Source organism: Agelaius phoeniceus, chromosome 1 (assembly GCF_051311805.1).
Source record: "Agelaius phoeniceus isolate bAgePho1 chromosome 1, bAgePho1.hap1, whole genome shotgun sequence".
Taxonomy (NCBI): domain Eukaryota; kingdom Metazoa; phylum Chordata; class Aves; order Passeriformes; family Icteridae; genus Agelaius; species Agelaius phoeniceus.
In genome coordinates this window covers 46,948,149-46,967,237 of record NC_135265.1, presented here as the reverse complement: position 1 = coordinate 46,967,237, position 19,089 = coordinate 46,948,149, and the positions used below count along the sequence as shown (strand labels likewise).

The 19,089-nt window shown below is 44.7% G+C and overlaps 1 protein-coding gene and 1 non-coding gene across 4 annotated transcripts in view; one reads left to right on the top strand and one right to left on the bottom strand.

The window, feature by feature from the left end:
• Window positions 1-58: 58 nt before the first annotated feature.
• TRNAR-ACG (transfer RNA arginine (anticodon ACG)) lies at window positions 59-131 on the top strand. The gene has a single exon. It is a non-coding gene; the product is annotated as a tRNA-Arg (tRNA).
• An 853-nt stretch (window positions 132-984) lies between these two features.
• LIMD1 (LIM domain containing 1) overlaps window positions 985-19,089 on the bottom strand; it is a 32,890-nt gene continuing 14,785 nt past the window's right edge. The window contains exons 3-8 of one of the 3 annotated variants that reach the window (XM_054645135.2): window positions 11,588-11,655; window positions 10,546-10,608; window positions 9,063-9,193; window positions 7,873-7,924; window positions 7,115-7,183; window positions 985-6,154 (exon numbers count right to left, since the gene is read on the bottom strand). In XM_054645135.2, the coding sequence (XP_054501110.1) occupies window positions 6,017-6,154; window positions 7,115-7,183; window positions 7,873-7,924; window positions 9,063-9,193; window positions 10,546-10,608; window positions 11,588-11,655 (521 nt within the window). In that variant the 3' untranslated portion in view covers window positions 985-6,016. Of the gene's footprint in view, window positions 6,155-7,114; window positions 7,184-7,872; window positions 7,925-7,958; window positions 9,194-9,731; window positions 9,796-10,545; window positions 10,609-11,587; window positions 11,656-19,089 lie in introns of those variants that run through there. The other 2 variants (XR_013182269.1, XM_077178233.1) reach the window with 2 other exon arrangements.

The following is a 19,089-nucleotide window of genomic DNA, read 5'->3' as shown; positions in this document are numbered from 1 at the left end:
TGAGGCAGCGCCAGAGAATTATGCTGAAGTATGCGGGGGCAGCCTCCGCTTTCGAGCAGGGCCAGTGGCGCAATGGATAACGCGTCTGACTACGGATCAGAAGATTCTAGGTTCGACTCCTGGCTGGCTCGGCTGCTCCTTTTTCACTCCTTGTGGTAGTAATATTTTTTTTCTTTTCTGCTTTCAGCTGAGGATGCTGCCTACAGGTTCCCCCACTTCTTATATGCCCACCGCTGCCACATCTTTGCCCTCAATGTGGGAGTCTCCAAACCTCCCAGGGTTGGGTGGTGTTACAGGGCTTCCTGCCCTTGGCAGCCCCCCCAGCTCAGGGACAGCTGCTGTCCACCTGGCCACCCTTCCTGATCCTGCAGACTATGGGGTTTGGCAAAGACCAAACCTGGGGCACCTCCTGGCCCACTGGATCTAGCTCTCTGGGTGTCCCCAGGTTTGGGCAGCTTCTTGCCCCAAGGATGGGGAACTATAATTAGCTATTCCTATGTATTTGCTTCATTTTAGCTGACACCTCCAAGCTGCTGTGGTGCTGCTTGGCCAACATCCAGTCTTTGGGTCTGAGGCATCTGGTAGCTGATAGCAGGGGCACCATGGGAACATGGGAACACTACCCAAAACCCTCAAGGAACCCATGCCCACCGATGCTGCAAAGGAGACTCCCATGCTGGGGTCAGAGCCTGCTCCCACATGCAGCACATCCCTCCCCACACCCTCAGCCTGGGACCTGGGCCTCCCCAGGATGCCAGAGCAGGACAGCCTCCAAAGGAGCTGCAGTAAATACCAGCAGCCTGCAAAGGACTGGAAATTCCCAGTGAACCCCACTGAGGTGGTTCTCTCCACCCTCAGCCACTGAGGTGGGAGGACAGGAGTAAGGAAGAGGTTGGGAAACCATCATTCCACAGCATAACTGCCCCCAGTATGGACTCTGGGCAATGACAGTCATTGTAAGTTTAGGAAAGACATGACTCTGAGTGTTGCTTAAGATACTGTCTTTAATCACTGAAATCACAAAAGGCCAGTGGCTACCGGTCTCCATTCTTTATAAATACTTAATAGCACAGAAAAAAAGAGGGCTGTGTTCACAGGAGGCTAAGGTTAGTTACACCAGCACAAATCTTAAAATACTCTCTCCTGGAGCCGAGCTTTGAAGGAAACATAAAATAACTAGTACCATTCAGTATCGTTAGGCAGGCTCTGGATTTGCTTTCTGGATGCAGAAAGGCAGAGCCTGGGGGTGTGCCTGGGTCCCTGCTGGCCCTGCTCTGCAGACCTGCTGCGTGGGGAGGAGGGTTGGGCTGGCAACTGCAGCCCTGTCATCCCTCCACCAGGGCCACAGGGCATCCCTGCCTCAACTCTCTGCCATGGATTTGCACGTGGGGACATTTTCTTCCCATCTCCTGCCGTGTCTGAGTGGGTTGCAGATGCATTGCCATACCAACTTCTGGCTGCCCTGGAAGAAAGCAGGGGAAGGATTTTTATTGCTCAGGAAAGCTTTGCTTCTCTTAGGAAAAGGGTGGGAGAGCAGTTCCAAGCTCTCTCTGGGCTTGTGACAGGAAGATGTCTGCCCAGTCAGCTTCAGTGAGGACAGCCAGAGCCACTGCAGCCAGCGAGCAGCAGGACTCAGAAATGGAAAAGGAAAATGAACAAATGCTGTGCCATGATGAGAGATGCAAAGCCCTTCCCAGCTTCTCCCAGTGGCACTCACAGGATGGGGGAAAGGGAAGTGTATCTGGTCATGGCCCTTCCCTGCCTGCAGGTACTGACTCCAGGGGTACTCCCCAGTGATGAGGCCTGGGTCAACTTGGCGTTACATTCATGAACAGAAAATTGCTTAAAAGGCACCTACAAGCACTTGGCGTGGGCACAGAGGTGTGAAAGGCAGGTGTGCCATGGGCAGCACCTGCCACACATCATGTGCATGGACACAGCTGCACACACCACCCCAAAAGTGAGCACATAGCAAGTGGTCAAGGCCCACTTGGGATTCTTTTTTTCCAAAAAAAAAGATAATCCTTTCTTTGGAATGGCCAGCCAGACCCATGCCAGTTCTTGGAAGCTCAGTTTCCCCCTTTCAAGGCTGCCACATCACACCTGATTGCTGATGAAACTCCATAAACTCCATCATTTACAGACTAAGCAGCTATTCACTTCGTAGTAAAAAGATCTACCAAAAAAAAAAAAAAGAGCATTTAAATCTTGAAAGACTGGGAAAATGTTTTAAAAGCCCCCAAATGAAATTCAGAAACTGAAGAACCACAGATCTTTTCAAATGCTCCTTACCAGAGTGTTAGAAACTGCTGTTCCCTGTGTTTTAACATCAGGGCAGTTTCCCAAATCACTTTGATCACAGGTGCTTCTTACACTTTAAATTACACAAAAATGTCTGCTGCTTCTGTAGCTGGGGCTTTCCCTCGGCTCTTATGCAAAAATCCTTATTTAAATGAGTTTCTGTGTTTTAAGCAATAGAAATTTAACATCATGATCTGAATGAAAAAATCTTTTAAGCTCTGATTCCTGAAAGCAGGCTTCAGGGAATTCACTTGAATAACTATTTGCATGAGAGTTACTCATTAACAGCACAATGGGACTTCCAAGGGTCCCTTACTTTAAAGCCAGTCAGAAGAACTTGCTGGGGGAGGAACCAAGACTAACTTCTCATAGCACGTTTTCATAGCTTCTTAATAAATTAAAAGGCAACAAGATTCATGTGAACAGCAAAACCCAATGTGTATCAGCCAGGAGATAGGTGGAATTTAACATGCTCTTTGAAATTCTTCTGAAGAGGACACAAAGTGTCACACCTCCAGCTCCAGAGCTATTTCTCCCTTTGGGGGAGCTGCCTGAAGGCAGGCAGGGAGGGCTTGCAGCTCCACAGATGCCTGGTGGAGGGTCGGGAGGAGGAGAAGGTTCCCCTCTGTGCAGGATGCCCCTGCCTCCCCCTGTGCCAGACCCACTGTCAGGCAGCTGCAGAGCTGGGGAAAATCAACAGGGACTCAGACACTCACAGCCTGGGAGAAATAATTCTGAGCTTAAAGGAATTCAAACTCCCAGAGATAGAAGCAGTGCAAGTTAGCACACACAGGGGTGCAGGGCAGTGCAGTAGATGCTTTAGCTTCAAAACCACAAGCTCACAGGCTCCTTTTTTCAAGAGCTTCACACTGTCACTTCCAGCTCTTTGTAAATACCGGAGAGTGTTAGCATTTAATAATTTATAGGGGACCTTAAAACTGGAAGTAGGGCAGCCTTCATTTCCCCAGTGCTGAGGGATACAGGATGGCTGACAGGAGTAAGAAGACACTGTGTGGGAGCAGAGGCCAAACTCTCTGGTGATGCAAAGAGGACTCCTGCAAGACATCTTGCCACAAACTGCTGCCCTTGAGGCTTTCCATGAAGGAAAATTATCCTTGTCCCCACTCCTTTCTCTCCTGCTTATATTAAGGTTTTGGGGAAGGCTCCAAGGCTGAGACAGAAGTTTAAACTGCAGTTTAAAAATGAAATACCAGTCCCACTAGTGTTTTCAGATCTTTACAAAATGAAGGCAAAAAAATGTGCACAAGGGCTTGATCTAAAAAATCAAGAGGTAGCAAAAGCATGAACTACATAGCAGCTGGTCTTTCAGAGGCAGCAACAGATGACCAAGGCTGGTGTTTCCAGCTCACTTCAAAAAACCACTTTGGTATCTCGTTGCTTTCACTGCCAAAAGCAGCCCAGGGCACAGAACCACCTGCCCAGGACTATTTGAATTATTTACTAGGGATTGTGAGCTGGTGTTATTTTCCACCTCAGTCCCTTCAGACAGTCCTGAGATCACAGTCACAGCTGGAACACCCCCTCCCTGCTCCAGCCTAGCTGTGCTGCAGCACACAAGCTGATGGGATGCACTGCGGGGAGAGCACTATGGGATCTGCCCTGGCTGTTGCTGCCCTCGATCCATCCTGCTTGGATGCAGCACTGCTTACAGCTCCCATCCCTTTCCTAACCAGCATTTGGAGGCTAAATTTAAGGCTCTAGGAGGGCTCACATATTTGGGGTCAATTTTACCTCCTCTAAAATCATAGGTAAAACTCTCAGAAGATATATTTCACAGTGCTAAAGTGCCCTCCCTTGAGTTTTCAGTCACTCACTGAAGGGATTCATGTCCCAAGCTACACCAAAGCTCTGGATGGCTCCCAGGCAGGACCAGCCTCCAGCCCCAAGCTGCCATTCCCATCCTGAAGAGCAGTGGAAACAGGCAGAGGCACTTGCAGCTGGATGGGGCAGAGGGCTGGATGGTCAGATGGCACCATGAGACTCCAGGCCAGACCCACCAAGCTCTGAGGCTGGGGCAGTTTCACATTTCAGCCACGGGAAGATGATTTACTAGCACAGGCAGAGACAGACAACTTGCTGTTACCTGACACCTGTGCTGCTCCAGATGGGTACATGTTGCTGTCTGACTACATCAAGTGAAGTTCAAGCTACATCCCTGCTATTGGAAAAGAGGTTTGGTTGAACTGTAATGGCTTTTCAGCATGGGAACATTTTGGGAGTCTCACTGCCACAGCTCAGCTAATTTATTGTTGTTTCCACACTGAAAAGTTCTTTAAGAATGTCATCCCATCCTTTGCCAGTCAGAACCAAATTTACATCTTCAGCACAGATACATGAGGATTTAACCCCAACTGCATCTGAGGCTTTAAATTAAGAACTTTTTGTTAAACAAAAGTACCAGTACATGAGGGGCTGCACAGCTTTGGTAGGGACAGAACATGCACTGCAGGCACACCTATCAGAAAAAGAAGGGAGCGGGGGAGTGGGAGGGTCAAGAAAAGAAACAATTTGCCTTCCTGCTTTCTCAGCAGAACGGAAAGTAAGGGTCAAGCTCTCTAACCCCTTGCTCAGATAAGCTGTTATTATTCATAGGAGCAAATCTGTTTTTGCCAACATACTCATCTGAGTTCAGGTTGTGGAGCTGGGCTCTAAATCCCTGCGTGACAAAGCCTTCATAACAATCCCAAGTTCATTCCCCAAATTCTGAATAAGCACCACTGTGAAATGGCTTTGTGCTGGGTAAACACCATGAAAAGGAATAGCCAGGCTGAGGGCTGAGCTGTGAGGACAAACTGGAAAACTCAGGCAACTGTCTATGTATGGAGAGCTTTTTTCCAAAGTGAGCTCTGCAAGCAAGAATGAGGGAGGATTTCCCCCATGTCCACACTTTCAGCATCCCGACCTTTCCTTTCCAAATATGATCCACTATTCAGACTCTGACACAGCAGACTGGCCCCTGTGTGTCATGCTGACACACAAGCCTGGGCCCCAAGTCATTGCAGTAGCTTAGCCTAGCTTGTTCCAGTTTTTTGTTCTGTTTGAAATGGGATGTTTGCCTTCAGTTGCCAGACAGCATTGCCTGGTTTGTGCTTGGACAGTTAGTACTCTTACAGCCAAACTTGATACTGGAGTTCAGGGAATTAACTGAAAGGTCTGAGTGTGCCATTTTGCATAGACTCCTTTCTTTTGTTTTCCTAAAGAATTAGTAAAAACAGAGAGTGTCTAAAAAGCTGGTACTAATAGGTTGGTGTCCTTCAGAGAACCTGGTGAAATGTGCTTTCAGGAAACAGTAGACTGATGGGATGTCCCCAGCAGGCAGGCAGGCAAGCCAGCCTCTGGCTTTTTAATTGTGCATGGCACGATCTGAGTTCATAGGCACGAGAGAAAATTGTGCTTTCACTGAAGAATCTTCCAGAATGAGCCCAGAGGAATCTCCAGGCAGCAGAAAAAGACATGTAAAAGTAAACTGATCAGTTTAGGTGACATGCCACATTCTTGGTCAAGTAGACATGGTTTGATGCAGCTGAAACCCACAAGCATACAAACTTGGTGAATCCAGCAAAAATCTCTCATATCCTTTGACAGGAACATTGCTGACTGGCAAAAAACATGCACAGGAAATCAGCTGAAGCTGGGGAGAGGGGGATCATGTAACAACTCTTCTGTCCCAGCTTTCCAACGCTGGCCACAGTGACTAGTAGTGGTGCTGGTAGGCAGCTGCTGGGGTTGTGCCATTCTCTATGTGCTTCAGGTGACAGGAGTGACAAAGCAAATGTTCATCCAGTGGGTAGCAGCGATGCCCGTCTTCGTCGTTCAGCTCCATCCCACAGTCCTGCAAAGAGAGGCCGTGCAAATTATTAGAGCTTGTGCTCATCTCCCAGTGTCAGCTGGGGTCTGGCTTCTAGGAAAGCCAGAATTTTGTGACAAGGACAGACAATACCCAGCCAACAGCTCCTTCCCAATAGGTCCAGCATGTACCACAAGAAGAAAAGCATCTGATGCAGGCATTTTGATGGGCAGCCTTGTACAAATTTGCTTAAAGCAGTTTTATTGAATAAGCTTTATCTTGTGGTACAGTGCAACCCTCTGTATTTGAAATATGCTTGTGTCTCCTTACACTGTCAGGTAAGATTCACCTCTTCACATTACAGTTGTACTGATGTGAAATCAGATTGTGGAGTCAGGGCCTCTATTCACTGCACTATAAGCAGTGAGAAAAAACAACTATATATTTTAATTCTCAATGCAGAAGTAAGGCAGCTTTCTGAGAAGCCCTGCACAGACTAAATGGTTTTTAAGAGCTAGCATCTCCAGGAATTTTTTCTTGTGCAGCCATATCCTTTCTTAAAGACACATTCATTTCCCATGAGAGTGAAGGTAACTTACACCCCACAGGATCAGTCACCACCTTAGCATTTTTCAGCAATCTGACTTGGAAATCAGATACACTGATGTGATCTGGAGCTGGAGGCTTCTGGAAGGCAGCAATAGACCTTACTAAGTCACCATGTTTCCTGCATTAACAAACAAACTGCCAATTTTGAAAAGCAACAATTAACTTGTTGCTTGTAACTTTAAAGATGACAAATGAAATTAGAACTGAAACCCATTGCTGCAAAAACTTTTGTCCTCAATGTGGAAACTTCTTGGTCACTGACAGAAAGGGTCTCACACTGCAAGGTTTGAATTGCTCAGCTACTGCTGCTGTAAGGCAGGAGATTTATTTCCATCTTAAAAACAATAGCAGTTATGACTATGAAGTGCCCACGCCCTGAGAAAGCTGCTGACCTACCTCGCAGTGATAACATTCCACATGGTAATCCTTGTCCATGGACACAACCCGAATGGTCTCATCAGACCCCTGTGAGCATTGGAGCAAAGCAGAAATTACAAAGGATTACAGCAGGATCAGACACATGCACTCTGTAGATTGCTTCCTGCAACAAAATGAATGTTGAGGAAATGCATTTGGGCAGCTGGTTGGAGACCACAAATAAATCTTGCCACTTGCATTTATTTTTACAGTAAAGCTTCCTCATTGCCTGACTGCAGATATCCTCTAAAATGTGATACCAGAAGTATAAAAATGTTCTCTGTTTAACAGTAACATCTATCAGAAATCACAAATAAATGACTTTGTAATTTCAATAGATCACATTTTTCAGCATTGTAAATTACTTTTGCCTAAGATTCATCTCCAAGTATTAAAATGTATTAGTCCCAGAGTGGTCACACAGAGGACATTCATGAATACCACCAGCATCTATTGACATAAAGGAAAATTCTCCTGAACACAAAACTAGCAGCAGCATGATCCTGCAGGAGATGAAAAAAGCAGCCTGGCAGAGGAGGAATAAGCTTCACCAGTGAACAAAAGAAGGGTCACATCTCAAGAACAGTGCATGAGCTTAGACCAAAGGGTTGCATTCTGGAGGAAGCAACCATCTCTCCCCATCCACAAGCACATTTGTTTTGACACATAGTCAAGTGTGAAAGAGAACAAGGCCTGACACTCCTCCCACAAAGGGATATGGAATAAAAGGCTCTCACCTCGGAGGGCAGAATGGGAAGTCCACACGCTGCACACTTTGGAGCTAAAACTCTGGAAGAGCAATGAAAAATTGAAGGCAAGTTATGGATCAACATAAAAAGAGAGGTCTGTATTTTCTCAGTGATAACATGAAAAGTTGCAGCTGTAAATTACTTATCCACAGGAAAGCTTTGCATCCTGAGATCATAAATTCATTTTAGCATTTATTTTAAGTAATGCTTGGCACACGTTGCTCAATCAGGCAAAAAGAGACCTTGTATCTTATACTTAGTGCCAGAAAAAATACAAAATTTCCCTATAAAATTCTTGGCTGCTACTGAGAGATTTGGAAGAGAAAATGAGGAGGAACTGAGCAGGACTTCTCCCCGGAAAAATACATTAAAAGAAGTGGCAGCCTCTGGGCAGAAAAATTCTGAGAAAATACCACATGACTGCACAGCTTCTTAAGGCCTTATAACACAATAATTAATTAAATTAAATTGCAAGGAAATATTAATTATTTCCAAATAGTGACGGCATACAAGGGCACTAATCTTGGCAACAGGATTGTAACAACTCTAGTCTTGGCACAACACAGAAGAGTTCCAAGGGCTGCCTGAGCAACACTTAATACCTCCCTGCTCAGAAAATGGAGCAAGGACCAAAGCAAGCCAGAAGGACACACAAAATGTGTGCAGCTCTAATACCATAACTACCAGCCAAGAGCACACCCATTTTATTTTACTGTCTAAATAAGAAGTGATTTTTAAAGTGGATTTATCAGTTGTTTAATTTAGAAGTGGCTAAAAGTTTTGCTTTGCATATTCAGTGGCAGTTCTTTAAAAGTCAAATTCAGCCCTTCAACTACTAAAAAAGTAAATCACATTGATTTCCACAGGCATTCACAGGCTTACCTTAAAGCACTGATTTTGTACATCACTGAACACTTCAGGAGCATTATTTCTCACTCTCTCTGCTTTGCAGAAGGGGCAGAGAACCTCTGAGAAACCCAGAGGTTATTTAGCTTCATCAGAGTTACACAAGGGTCAACAGCTGGATAAGAGGAGAGAGGAGGAATTTCTAGGATCTAGCCCCATCCTCAAAACTTCTAACCCTGTCTCTATTTTACCAATCTGCACTCCTAACTAGCTGAAAAGCTAAATTAGAGGCTTGCTGCTTGGAAGATCACTGCTGTTTATTTTGCCCTTACTTGTGGTAATCCCTGACACAGTAGATTTTGTTTTCAGAGTCTACAGTGAACGGCACACCATCCAGACACTCGTTGCAGATGACGCATCGGAAGCAGCCCGGATGATATGATTTCCCTAGAGCCTGCAGGATCTGCAACAGAGCAAGAGAAAGGAAAAATGCACATGAAGAGCCAATAAAGGTGAAAATAGCAAACACACAGCTTTACACCAGATAATGCTGCATACTCATCAGCCGGGCTGTGTCTTTTTTCCCCCGTTTCATCTGAAAAATCAGTTAACAAGGATGGAAAGGGCAGCTGGAATCAATATACAGCACCTGGCTCTACGGATATTAATTATTAGCATGGGTATGAAAACAATTTAGAGACTCAGTCAAGGTGTTTAGCATGACAAAGGCTAGAAGTGACAGAATTTAAAAGAAATAAAATAATTTCTGAAGTCAACAAGTAGAGAATACTTAGCAAGATCACAAGGCAAGATGTGTCAGCCTAACAAAGGAAATACACTTTTATACTCTCCACAAGAAGTCAAAACTAGTATTATTGCTGGGTTTTCATAATTCCTTACATATTGAAGGGCTTTGTACTCGCTTGCCTGGCTTTCTAATTAGCACAGACTATGGAAACACAGCACAGACTGTGTTGAACTCAACAGCTGCAATTCACTACCTGGAATACCATGGTCCATCAGTAGAAGGATCAGACTTCTGAGTAGGAAGTTCCAATTGTAATGCTTTCCAGTGTAAGCAGGCAAACAAAGATAATTAATGATAAGCATTAGAAAATGTTGGGAGGCATGCCGTCAACCAGAAATTTCTAATTCCTTTGCCTCAGCTGTAGTCTTACACCACCAGCTATACCAGTCTCCCTCTGAACTTCCTATAACTGAATGCTGACCCCCTGAGTGTTCCCCACCCCATGCACATCTGGAATGGATGGTACCTGCTGCAGGCTAATCCTGCTTCACACATCTAAACTGAGGTCTGGATCACACACCTTGGGTCAAACCTGCTCCACAGAGTATCAGTACCCACAAAAAACAACGAGAAAGTGATTTAATGCAGAATACATGGGAAGCCACAGCTTGACTGCAGGAAAGAGAGGCTGAGAGAGTTGCACTGATGCCTCACAGCAAGGGAGCACTGCAGAGCCACGATACTGCTGAGCAGGAAGCATCAACTGGATTACAAATACACTGTCCAAAGAAGTCCAAAAAAGGGATGAAAGACCTCGAGGCTCTGCTTTTCAACACCCACTGAAAACAGGCAGAGCAGTGTCTCTGCATGATGTACACTGGGGTGCCAGATTCACTTCCTTGAAAAAATCAACAAAAGGCTCCGTGGATTTTCCTTCTGATACCAGGCTCCCACTAGGCAAACTACCAGATGATAACAGACAGTGCTGGATATTAATATATTTTTCTTTTGATGCATTCTTGTATAAAGCTGTGGGAGCTTTTTCTCCTGAAGCAATTATCACTTACCATGTCCATTATCAAATGACCACAAATGAAACACCTGTCAGCCGACTGCTGGAAACCAGAATACTGCAAGGACAGAAAAGAATTCACTTAAAATTTCACAAGGCCACTCAAGCATAAACAACAGGGTACTGTGGAGAGTTATTTGCATATTTGTTATTGGTCCTTTTTCTGTGCTCCTTAGACAGAAAAACGAAATTTTCCAATGCTTTTTTCGTTATATAAAAGTGTGGATGTGTTTCTGAGTGCTCAGGTTTAGAAAGAGTACAAGTTCCTGTTACTTCCAAGTTGAAAATTTAACTTTAATTTAAAGTATAAAAATAAATATCATAAATGCACATGCAAATGAGGCAGTTACTAATAAGACTTATTTACATGCTTATTTGACCACATGAATCTCCAAGACAAGAACCTATTTGTGTTTATCACATACTTATGTTGCAGTATCTGTATATATAGGCCTGGAAAGCCAAATTTTTCTTTGGCTATATGGTTATAATTCTGTTGAAGGTTCTATAAGGTCAGTGGTATTGTTCCAGCTCCCTGGTAGGATAGCAATCAAGTCTGGCCCACTACAACTTTTTTGCTGTTTTTCCTGAGATCTATTGATAAGGGACTGTCTGTCATGTCCATGACATGCACCTTGGGCACAGCACATCATCTGTCTGAATGAAGGAAATGCACACTTGGAAAATGACATATTTTAGGTGCATTTAATTCTTTAATTTTCATCCTATGTAGAATATACTGAGGAGAACAAAGGTGACCCTACCTCTCTCTGACAGAAATCACTAGGATTCATCAATAAGTAAGCAAATACAACTTTTTCAAGCCTCAAGGATGGCTTCATCTACCAGGACTCAGGGGAAGAAGGGTATATGGATTTTTATCTGCACCAGCCAAGGAGAGGGGTGCAGATAAAAAAAAAGGTCTGGGGGTTTGCTTCATTCTTAGGTACACTCACACAAAATCCATTGAGGGCAACAGAAAGATATCCATTAAGATATCCATTAGGTCTCATCACAAGAGTCAACTGAGTGCTTACCAGGAAATCTTCTTCACAGAACACCTTTCCATTGACAAAATAAAAGGCTTTTCCTCTCAGCTTTCGACCTAAGGAAAAAAACACAGAGAGAAGAAAAAGATCAGAAGAGAGCAAGGAGAAAATGTGTTCAAAACCTGGCTGCTGAGAAGCAAACAACAATGAAGACATCCAAGGACAGATGTCACACAGGTGGAAGAGAGCACCTAATCCCAGCATGGGTCTTCCCAGATTCCAGCATGCCAAATTCTCTTCCACTGGTGATTGCTGATGAATGCCAGTTGGTGGATCTGGACAAAAGTCCCACCTTTGGGTAGGAAGTAGGAGCTTTGCAAGCCTGGAACATCTCCTGGCAGATTACCATGTGTTGTAACCCTGGGAAGAGCGAGGGAGGATGCACTGACTCATGCTGGAAAACACCCAAGGAAAGGAGCAAGGAGGAAAGAAGAAAGGGCATACAGAGAGTGACCTACACTTAATTCCTCAAAATGTCACAACCTTACTGCTTTGTTATGAGCAGCAGCTGCCAGACAAGGCACTGCAATACCTGAACACTCGCTCTGCCCCAGCAGAGTGCAACATCAGAGCACTCAACAAGCTTCTCTGCTACCTACCAGCACATTTGTTACTGCAGCTGCCAACAAAATGCTTTGAAACTTTTAAAAAAAAAAATCCAAATGTCATAATCAAGACAAGATGACAATGTTTTTCCAAGAAAGGACTCCACATATGGAGAGGATTTGTATTTACTTCAGCTTTCATGTTTATGCCTCCCTTTCACCGTCTGCTTTCAGTTCCATGTGATCATGGCAATGTTTGCTCACACTGCCACCACTCCTAAACTTCTCACAAGAAAAAAGGGCTAGGTTTTGTTTGTTTATAAAAAGCTGCTCCTACCTCTTTGCAGCCTGGTTTCCCTACTGAGCCCAGGGTTTGAAATGCAAGCCTGGCACTGGAATGGTTCTGCACTGGAGCCCCAAGCGCGTGCCAAGAGACAGAGCCCGGGGCAGGGGGAGCAGCACAGCCTGGGCACAGCTGGAGCAGGAGCTGCTGCAGGCTGGTTTTGGACACCTACCAGGCACCTACCTTGCTGGAAGGAAATGGGGTCTGAGACACTGGGGCCCAGAAGCCTCCTGCTTGACATGCTGGATGTGGCCAGCATAATTTAAAAAGTGATTGTCAGCTGCTGGGTGTATAGATGTGAACATCACACGGGACTGGACTGGGGGTCACCTTATGGTATGCACCTACCTGGCAGCCTTCAGTGAAGAACCACGCTGGCTGCAAGGCTTTAGGGAAAGGAGGAAGCCAAGTAAACCCAAGAAACAAGTGGATTTTCAAGAAACAAGTGTTACAGTTTTCTGCATACGCCAGAGGGCACCCTCAGGCTGGGAAACAACTCCTGCTGCCAATTTCTTCCTCTGCTGCTCTCAGCTTCTCCCTGCCCACTTTTGGGATGGACTGCTCCCAGTGTCTCTTCGAGGTAAGAAAGCACCTTCTCATCATACAATTGGGAAGGCAAGATGCAGGAAAAGCTCACTTCCCCAGGCTGCACTGGGAACTGTCCCAGTGGAGCACCTACCAAAATCACGATGCTCCAGGGAAGCTCCAAAGTTTTGCCAATGAATTGAGCCAGACCAGCATTTCATCAGCAGCCCTTAGTGCCCAGTCCAAGTCCCAGGCAGCAGGGCAGGTGGAGGACAAGGCAGTGTGTTTTCTCAAGGAACAAGCCCGTGTCTGAATGTGCAGGAACTTTGTGGTTAAACTATGGGCATTGCTCAGCTCTGTGTTTACTGGAGCAGTGTAGAAGCCAAAAGCACATGGCCCCATCACTGTCACTGTCCCCCATTCTCTTCAAATCCCTGTTAGGGGACAACCATGTAACCTGAAGGTCAGAGATGACCCAGGGCACCAGCCCATCCTTGCATCAATGCAGACATTGGATAGGGCATGGAAGAAATTCTGACCATCCTGAAAGTGTCCCACTTTGTTGATTGTTCTCATCTGCCCTCTGTTGCCAAGGTTGCTGGAACCGAAACAGGACCCAGAGTTCAAAATAGAAAGTATCTAATGTGGTACATGTAATCTTTGTGATTTATAACCCAGGGGGTGTATTTGCATGATAACCTCACCTGTGTGTCTGCCTGTCCACAGGTAAGCCTGGCATGCTCACCAGCTACTCTAGAGTCACAGTTTCTGAGGAGGGACAGGAGAGGCATGGGAATACCTGAGATTTCCATCACCTTTGTCAAGGGTGGTCCTAAGCAAGCTAACAACAAGCCTAATGCAGCAAGAAGTACTCCTGAAAATCTTCCACTGATTGAAATGCAACACTGGGATTTGGCACTCCAACACTGGGATTTGGCATTCCCAAAAATGAAAAACAAACAAAACCATTTAACTTTGGTTTTAAATTACATGGTAGCAAGGGCTCCAGTTCAGTGCAACGGGCAGGTGCCCAAGTGACTTTCCACCTGCATGCAATGTGTCTCCTTAAAGACAAGCTGACAGTGGTGAGGAAAAACATACACAATGGGGCCATGCAAAGAGAAACATTTCTTTGGATGAAGGCCTGGTGCATGAGCAGCAGACATTCCAACAGAAGGGATGAGGTTTGGATCACTGCCACAATGCCATTCTTCCATGGTGACAAAAAAAGCATTTACCAGCCATTCTGCACCCAGTGTATTTTTAACACGGTGACATTAGCAGGTTAAGATTGATGGCAACAGACTTTCAGTGAAGGTGCCACAGCCAGCATGCTATGTCTGGGCTTCTGCTGTAAGCTCATTCAGCAGAGGGATAAATCCTTTGTAAAGGATTTATAATTTGCCCATTGGCATTATGTGAGTCCCTGAAGAGTTGCTGACACCAAGAGCACTTTGTGACAGGACAGGGATGATTTAATTACTTTTGTTAGGGAAGAGGTAAGCATTTTAACTATTTTTAGCTCTCCATTACTTTCTTTAGGCTCCTGGCAGAATTGTAAAAGGAAATCAGCAAAACCCATGAGTAACCAGGTGCTCCTGCAGCCACTGTGGGAGTGGTTCATGCAAACACAGCCCATGTCTTCCCTGCTGCTCTCAACTTCTCCCTGTGCACTTCTGGGACGGACTTCTCCAGTGTCTCTTTGAGATGAGGAAGCATTTTCTCATCATACAATTGGGAAGGCAAGATGCAGGAAAAGCTCGCTTCCAAGGCTGCGCTGGGGACTGTCCCAGTGGAGCTGGGAAATGCATGTTTTTGCTGCAGCCACAGCAGTAAAAGGAACAGCACTGGGACTGCCCCACAGTGCAGAGCAGGGTGGCAGTGACTTCTGTCCCTGCACTGAGCTCCCTGCCATGGTACAGTGCCTTGAACTAAACCAGGCCCTCTCACAAGCAATGCTTCTGACTGTGCCTGCAGAGGCTGGCACAGGTTTCATCTGAGCATGGAGATGCAGTTTTACTTTCACCAAAAATAAGGATTGAGAAGTTAAATGGCATGTGACGAATCACATATTGATAACTGCCTACTTTCAACATGTATCATGATGAAATATCCTCTGACAAACCCAGGAATATATAAGGTGTGGTTTGCTGCTTTCAAGATCAATTGTTTTACTACATGTCTTATACTGCTGGCTCCTGACTGCATTTCACTTTTGCTTCACCCTGAATTTAGCTAATCTCACACCTGAAAAGATTCAGACAATTAAATTTTTTTGGCATTTCAACTTTACTGTCTTCACTTTTTTTACAAGGTATCTTGTTCATCTTTTGACAGGAAGTTTGAGCCCTGAGCTTTTATGTACTGCTCATCCCTCACATGTCTGTCTAGTCTGTTTAGCTGTGGGACCTTCAGGATGACCTCGAGGTCATTTCAGCACCAATTTCAAAATATTTCAAGCTTAGTCACTAGTGCCTTTGTGCTAAAATAAACACACTTTGCTTAGCAGCTGATAATAGGCATACCATCAGGCTGCACTCCCAGGATGCCAGTGCTTTTGTCTACTATTTTCTCAAATGATGGCACTCTCCTTTTGAAGACCACTCAGAGAGAGTTTAACCAGGGACTTGAAATGTCCCTGGCAAGGAGGATCCTGGGAGATGCATGATTTGCTTGCTGGGGATTTGGACTTAACTTTCTCTTTTGAAGTTGCTTTTCCATTATTTATTAAAAACAATGGGGTCACAAACCCATGTTCAAAGACAAGAGATAGCTTGTCAATGCATACAATGGAACAGGGCCATGTCTGGATCCCAGGGCTCTTTGGAGATACACAAGCAGGATTGCTGCATTGCTGGAGAGGCAGTGTGCAGACTTCACTTATCACTTATCTAAGCACCATACAACTCCCCGTGGTATCTGCACAGCAGATGGGCAAAAATCACTGCTGACTGGCAGCTTCTCCTGGGTCCCTTCCACACTGACAGCCCTGGGCCTCTGCCATTACAAAAACCAGTGCTTTTTCAAGTACCACAGCTGTAAAATAAATTTGGATATGTGATTACTGATGGCACGTTAAATTCAGCCAATGCACGTGTGTTTTGGAAGCCCTACGTGGACACTCTGCTCACAGGCAGCATGGTGTCCCACCATGTGCAGCAGACAAGGTCAGGCATCAGACAGCTCTGCTTCATTTCTGACATCTGTCTCATTTCTCTTGGCCACCATTAAAGCTGGATGCAGTACTCAGCCTGACAAAGAAGCGTCAATATTTCCAATCAGCCCTAGAACTGAGCCTGCATGAAAGGGTCACTTCAATGGCTGTACATCCTCCAAATCAGGCAAATGGCAGATAGCCCAGGACAGACCAAAGTCTTGCTGAAACCATGGGCAGGAGGATAGGATATCTGCAAGAGAAACTGTGCTGTGACACAGTAACTCCATTACCATGAAAGATGTTCAGTCTCTCTCAACTACACAGTTGTATGCTCCGTGCTTTCACCATACATTTGAGGCAGTAGGGAAAAACCAAACAAGCTCCAGCAAAAGACTTGGTGGCAGTTTTTTGCTATTAAAAAGTGTTGCTTTATTCTTCAAAACTCTCAGGAAATGATCTGATGCCTGAAAGCCAAAAACATGCACATGTCAGAAAGGTCAGCTGCCTCTAATAGCAACACAACCACAGGTGAGGGTGGAAATGGATCCCCAGCCAGAAACACTGCAAAACCACAGCACCCCACACAACTGAGCAACACCTCTCCTTTGCCATCAGGCAAACCGCAGCAAGATATTCATGAGTTCTTCATTTTAGGGAAAACCCCTAGAAGTATCAAAATTCAGAGGTAAAATACAGTCACCTTGGGACAAAGCAGCACTTTTGATCCAGACAGTCCCTGCTCAGGAACTGGTTTTAATCCCAGTGCTCAGCCACTCTGCATCACTCTGGAGATGGCTGCCCAGCTCCCCAAAAGGCACCAAAACCAGGTGGCTGTCAAGAGCTGGCCTCCCACCCTGTCACCCAGTGACTCATTGAAACTCACAGAGCCTCAAAGGAGGAAGGAGGGGGAGGCAATCTCTTTGACCTCGATGAATTAACTGCATGTTGAAACGACATGAGAAAGTAATTTTTAAATTTCTCTGGTTATGGAAAGGGCCTCATTACTTACTGAGACACTAGTCAGAAAATTAGTCACAGTATCATTAAAACATTGTAAGAAAACCACTAAAATCTTTACATTAATCCTATGCCCGTTCTTTACAGAAAACAGTACTTTGAAGACAACATTATAAAATAGAAAGACTAGAAAGACTAGCAATTTATTCCACAGAAGATTTCAACCTTTTTTTCCTCCTCACATTGTCCTAATGATTTCAGACTTTCAGCCAGCACTTGCAATTGACTGAAACCACTATTACACTGGTAAATCCCTGATTGCATCCATCCCCTTGTGGAGCTGAACATCTTCACCTTTCCCTCAAGGATATCTACTGAGGACACCTGATCCATGCCAAAGGCCCTCCAGCTCAGGCCTCATATCACTACTGCCCTGAAATCTGGTCAGGAGAGGAACAAGTACTGTCACCTTACTGTAAAAGCTGTCCTGGCTTTTCTCATCTATAGGAAGCACTTCTTGTGACAAACAATAGGATTTTTCACCCGTGAGCTGAGACTGAAGACAAAAAGTCAGCAAGAACATAGTAGCCATTTAGACTGAAGCAGAAAAATATACTGATGAATTACCTGTCCCCTAAACTGTAAATCCAAGCACACCTGAATCTTTTCTGACATTATTTTTGCTAAAAAATCTTATTGTTTACTATGCAGACTCTGGTGTGATAATTTTACTGAAGGGATGCTGAGGGTAGATTACTGGCAATGCTTTGCACTCTCCACTCTGAAGATTTGCCCATTTCTCAAGTTGATTGGTGTGGTGGGTTTTTATCCAATTATTGGCACTAAGTTCTGCCTCCATCAGAAGAGATGGCAGTTTCTGCATCTGACGACAACCATACACATACGTGTGGCCTTGGAGAAACCACTTGGCAAGGCTTACTATCCTGCTGTCTGGGATTAAGTCACATGGGCAGAAAAAGGTGACTTTCTGCTTGTAAAGTGATTTAACTGTGCCAATAAAAACCATGGCCTTCTTTTTCTAGGAGTTAAATACCAATAGAGGACATGTTTATTCAACATAATTAGCCCAAAGACACCAAGAGCTGCATTGCTCTAAGTAGCCATGCTTCATAATCACTGCAGCAAGATTAATTAGCCCAAGCAGAGGGTTATGCTTGCAGAAAAATCTGCTTTGATAGCTTAGCTACCTAGTGTAGTAAATGACCCTTGATACCTCTAAACACAACTATGTTGTGAAATATTAAATATAAAATATATACAGCCAGAGGGTGGCAAGAGGCAGCCAGCCTGTGTGATTTCAAAGTCTGTCACTGGAACAGCAGTCTGTTAACCCCTGCACTGACATCAACATTAATCTGAGCTTGCAAAAATAGAAAAGAAAAATAAAGGAATGAAGTGATATTGACATGTCAAAGACTAAATTCTGTAATCTAGTAAAGGTTTCCAACCTTTTTTTCTGTAATCTATGCAACCATTTTCTGTAATCTATGCAAGGCTTCCAACTCTTTGCAGTAAGGAGTCAAAATCTGGTCCTCACTTTGGCCCTCGTGTTGTAGTTCACCATCAAACACTCCTTTCAAATCACCTTGCAATCAGTTCTTTCTTTCTGACTTCCTTCCTCGTTTACTGATTTCCTTCCCAGCCATCTCCAACATTTCCCTTGCACTTTTTTAGCTTTCAGACTTCCTCTTGAGGACCAAGTGGTTCAAGTGCAAGACTCTTCTGCTCTAAACTACACTTCCAGCTGAGCAAAAAGGTCTGTTTTCCAGGCAACCTGTGGCATTTGGATACAAGCCTGGCTGAATCCAAGAGAAAACACTAAAACTTAACACAGAAGGTTAGAGTGATACAGTTTAGCTAAAAGTATATAATTTGTAAGGTCTCTTTACTACCTAAATTGTAAATATCAACATCTGGAGACACACCTATCTTTTTATACCTC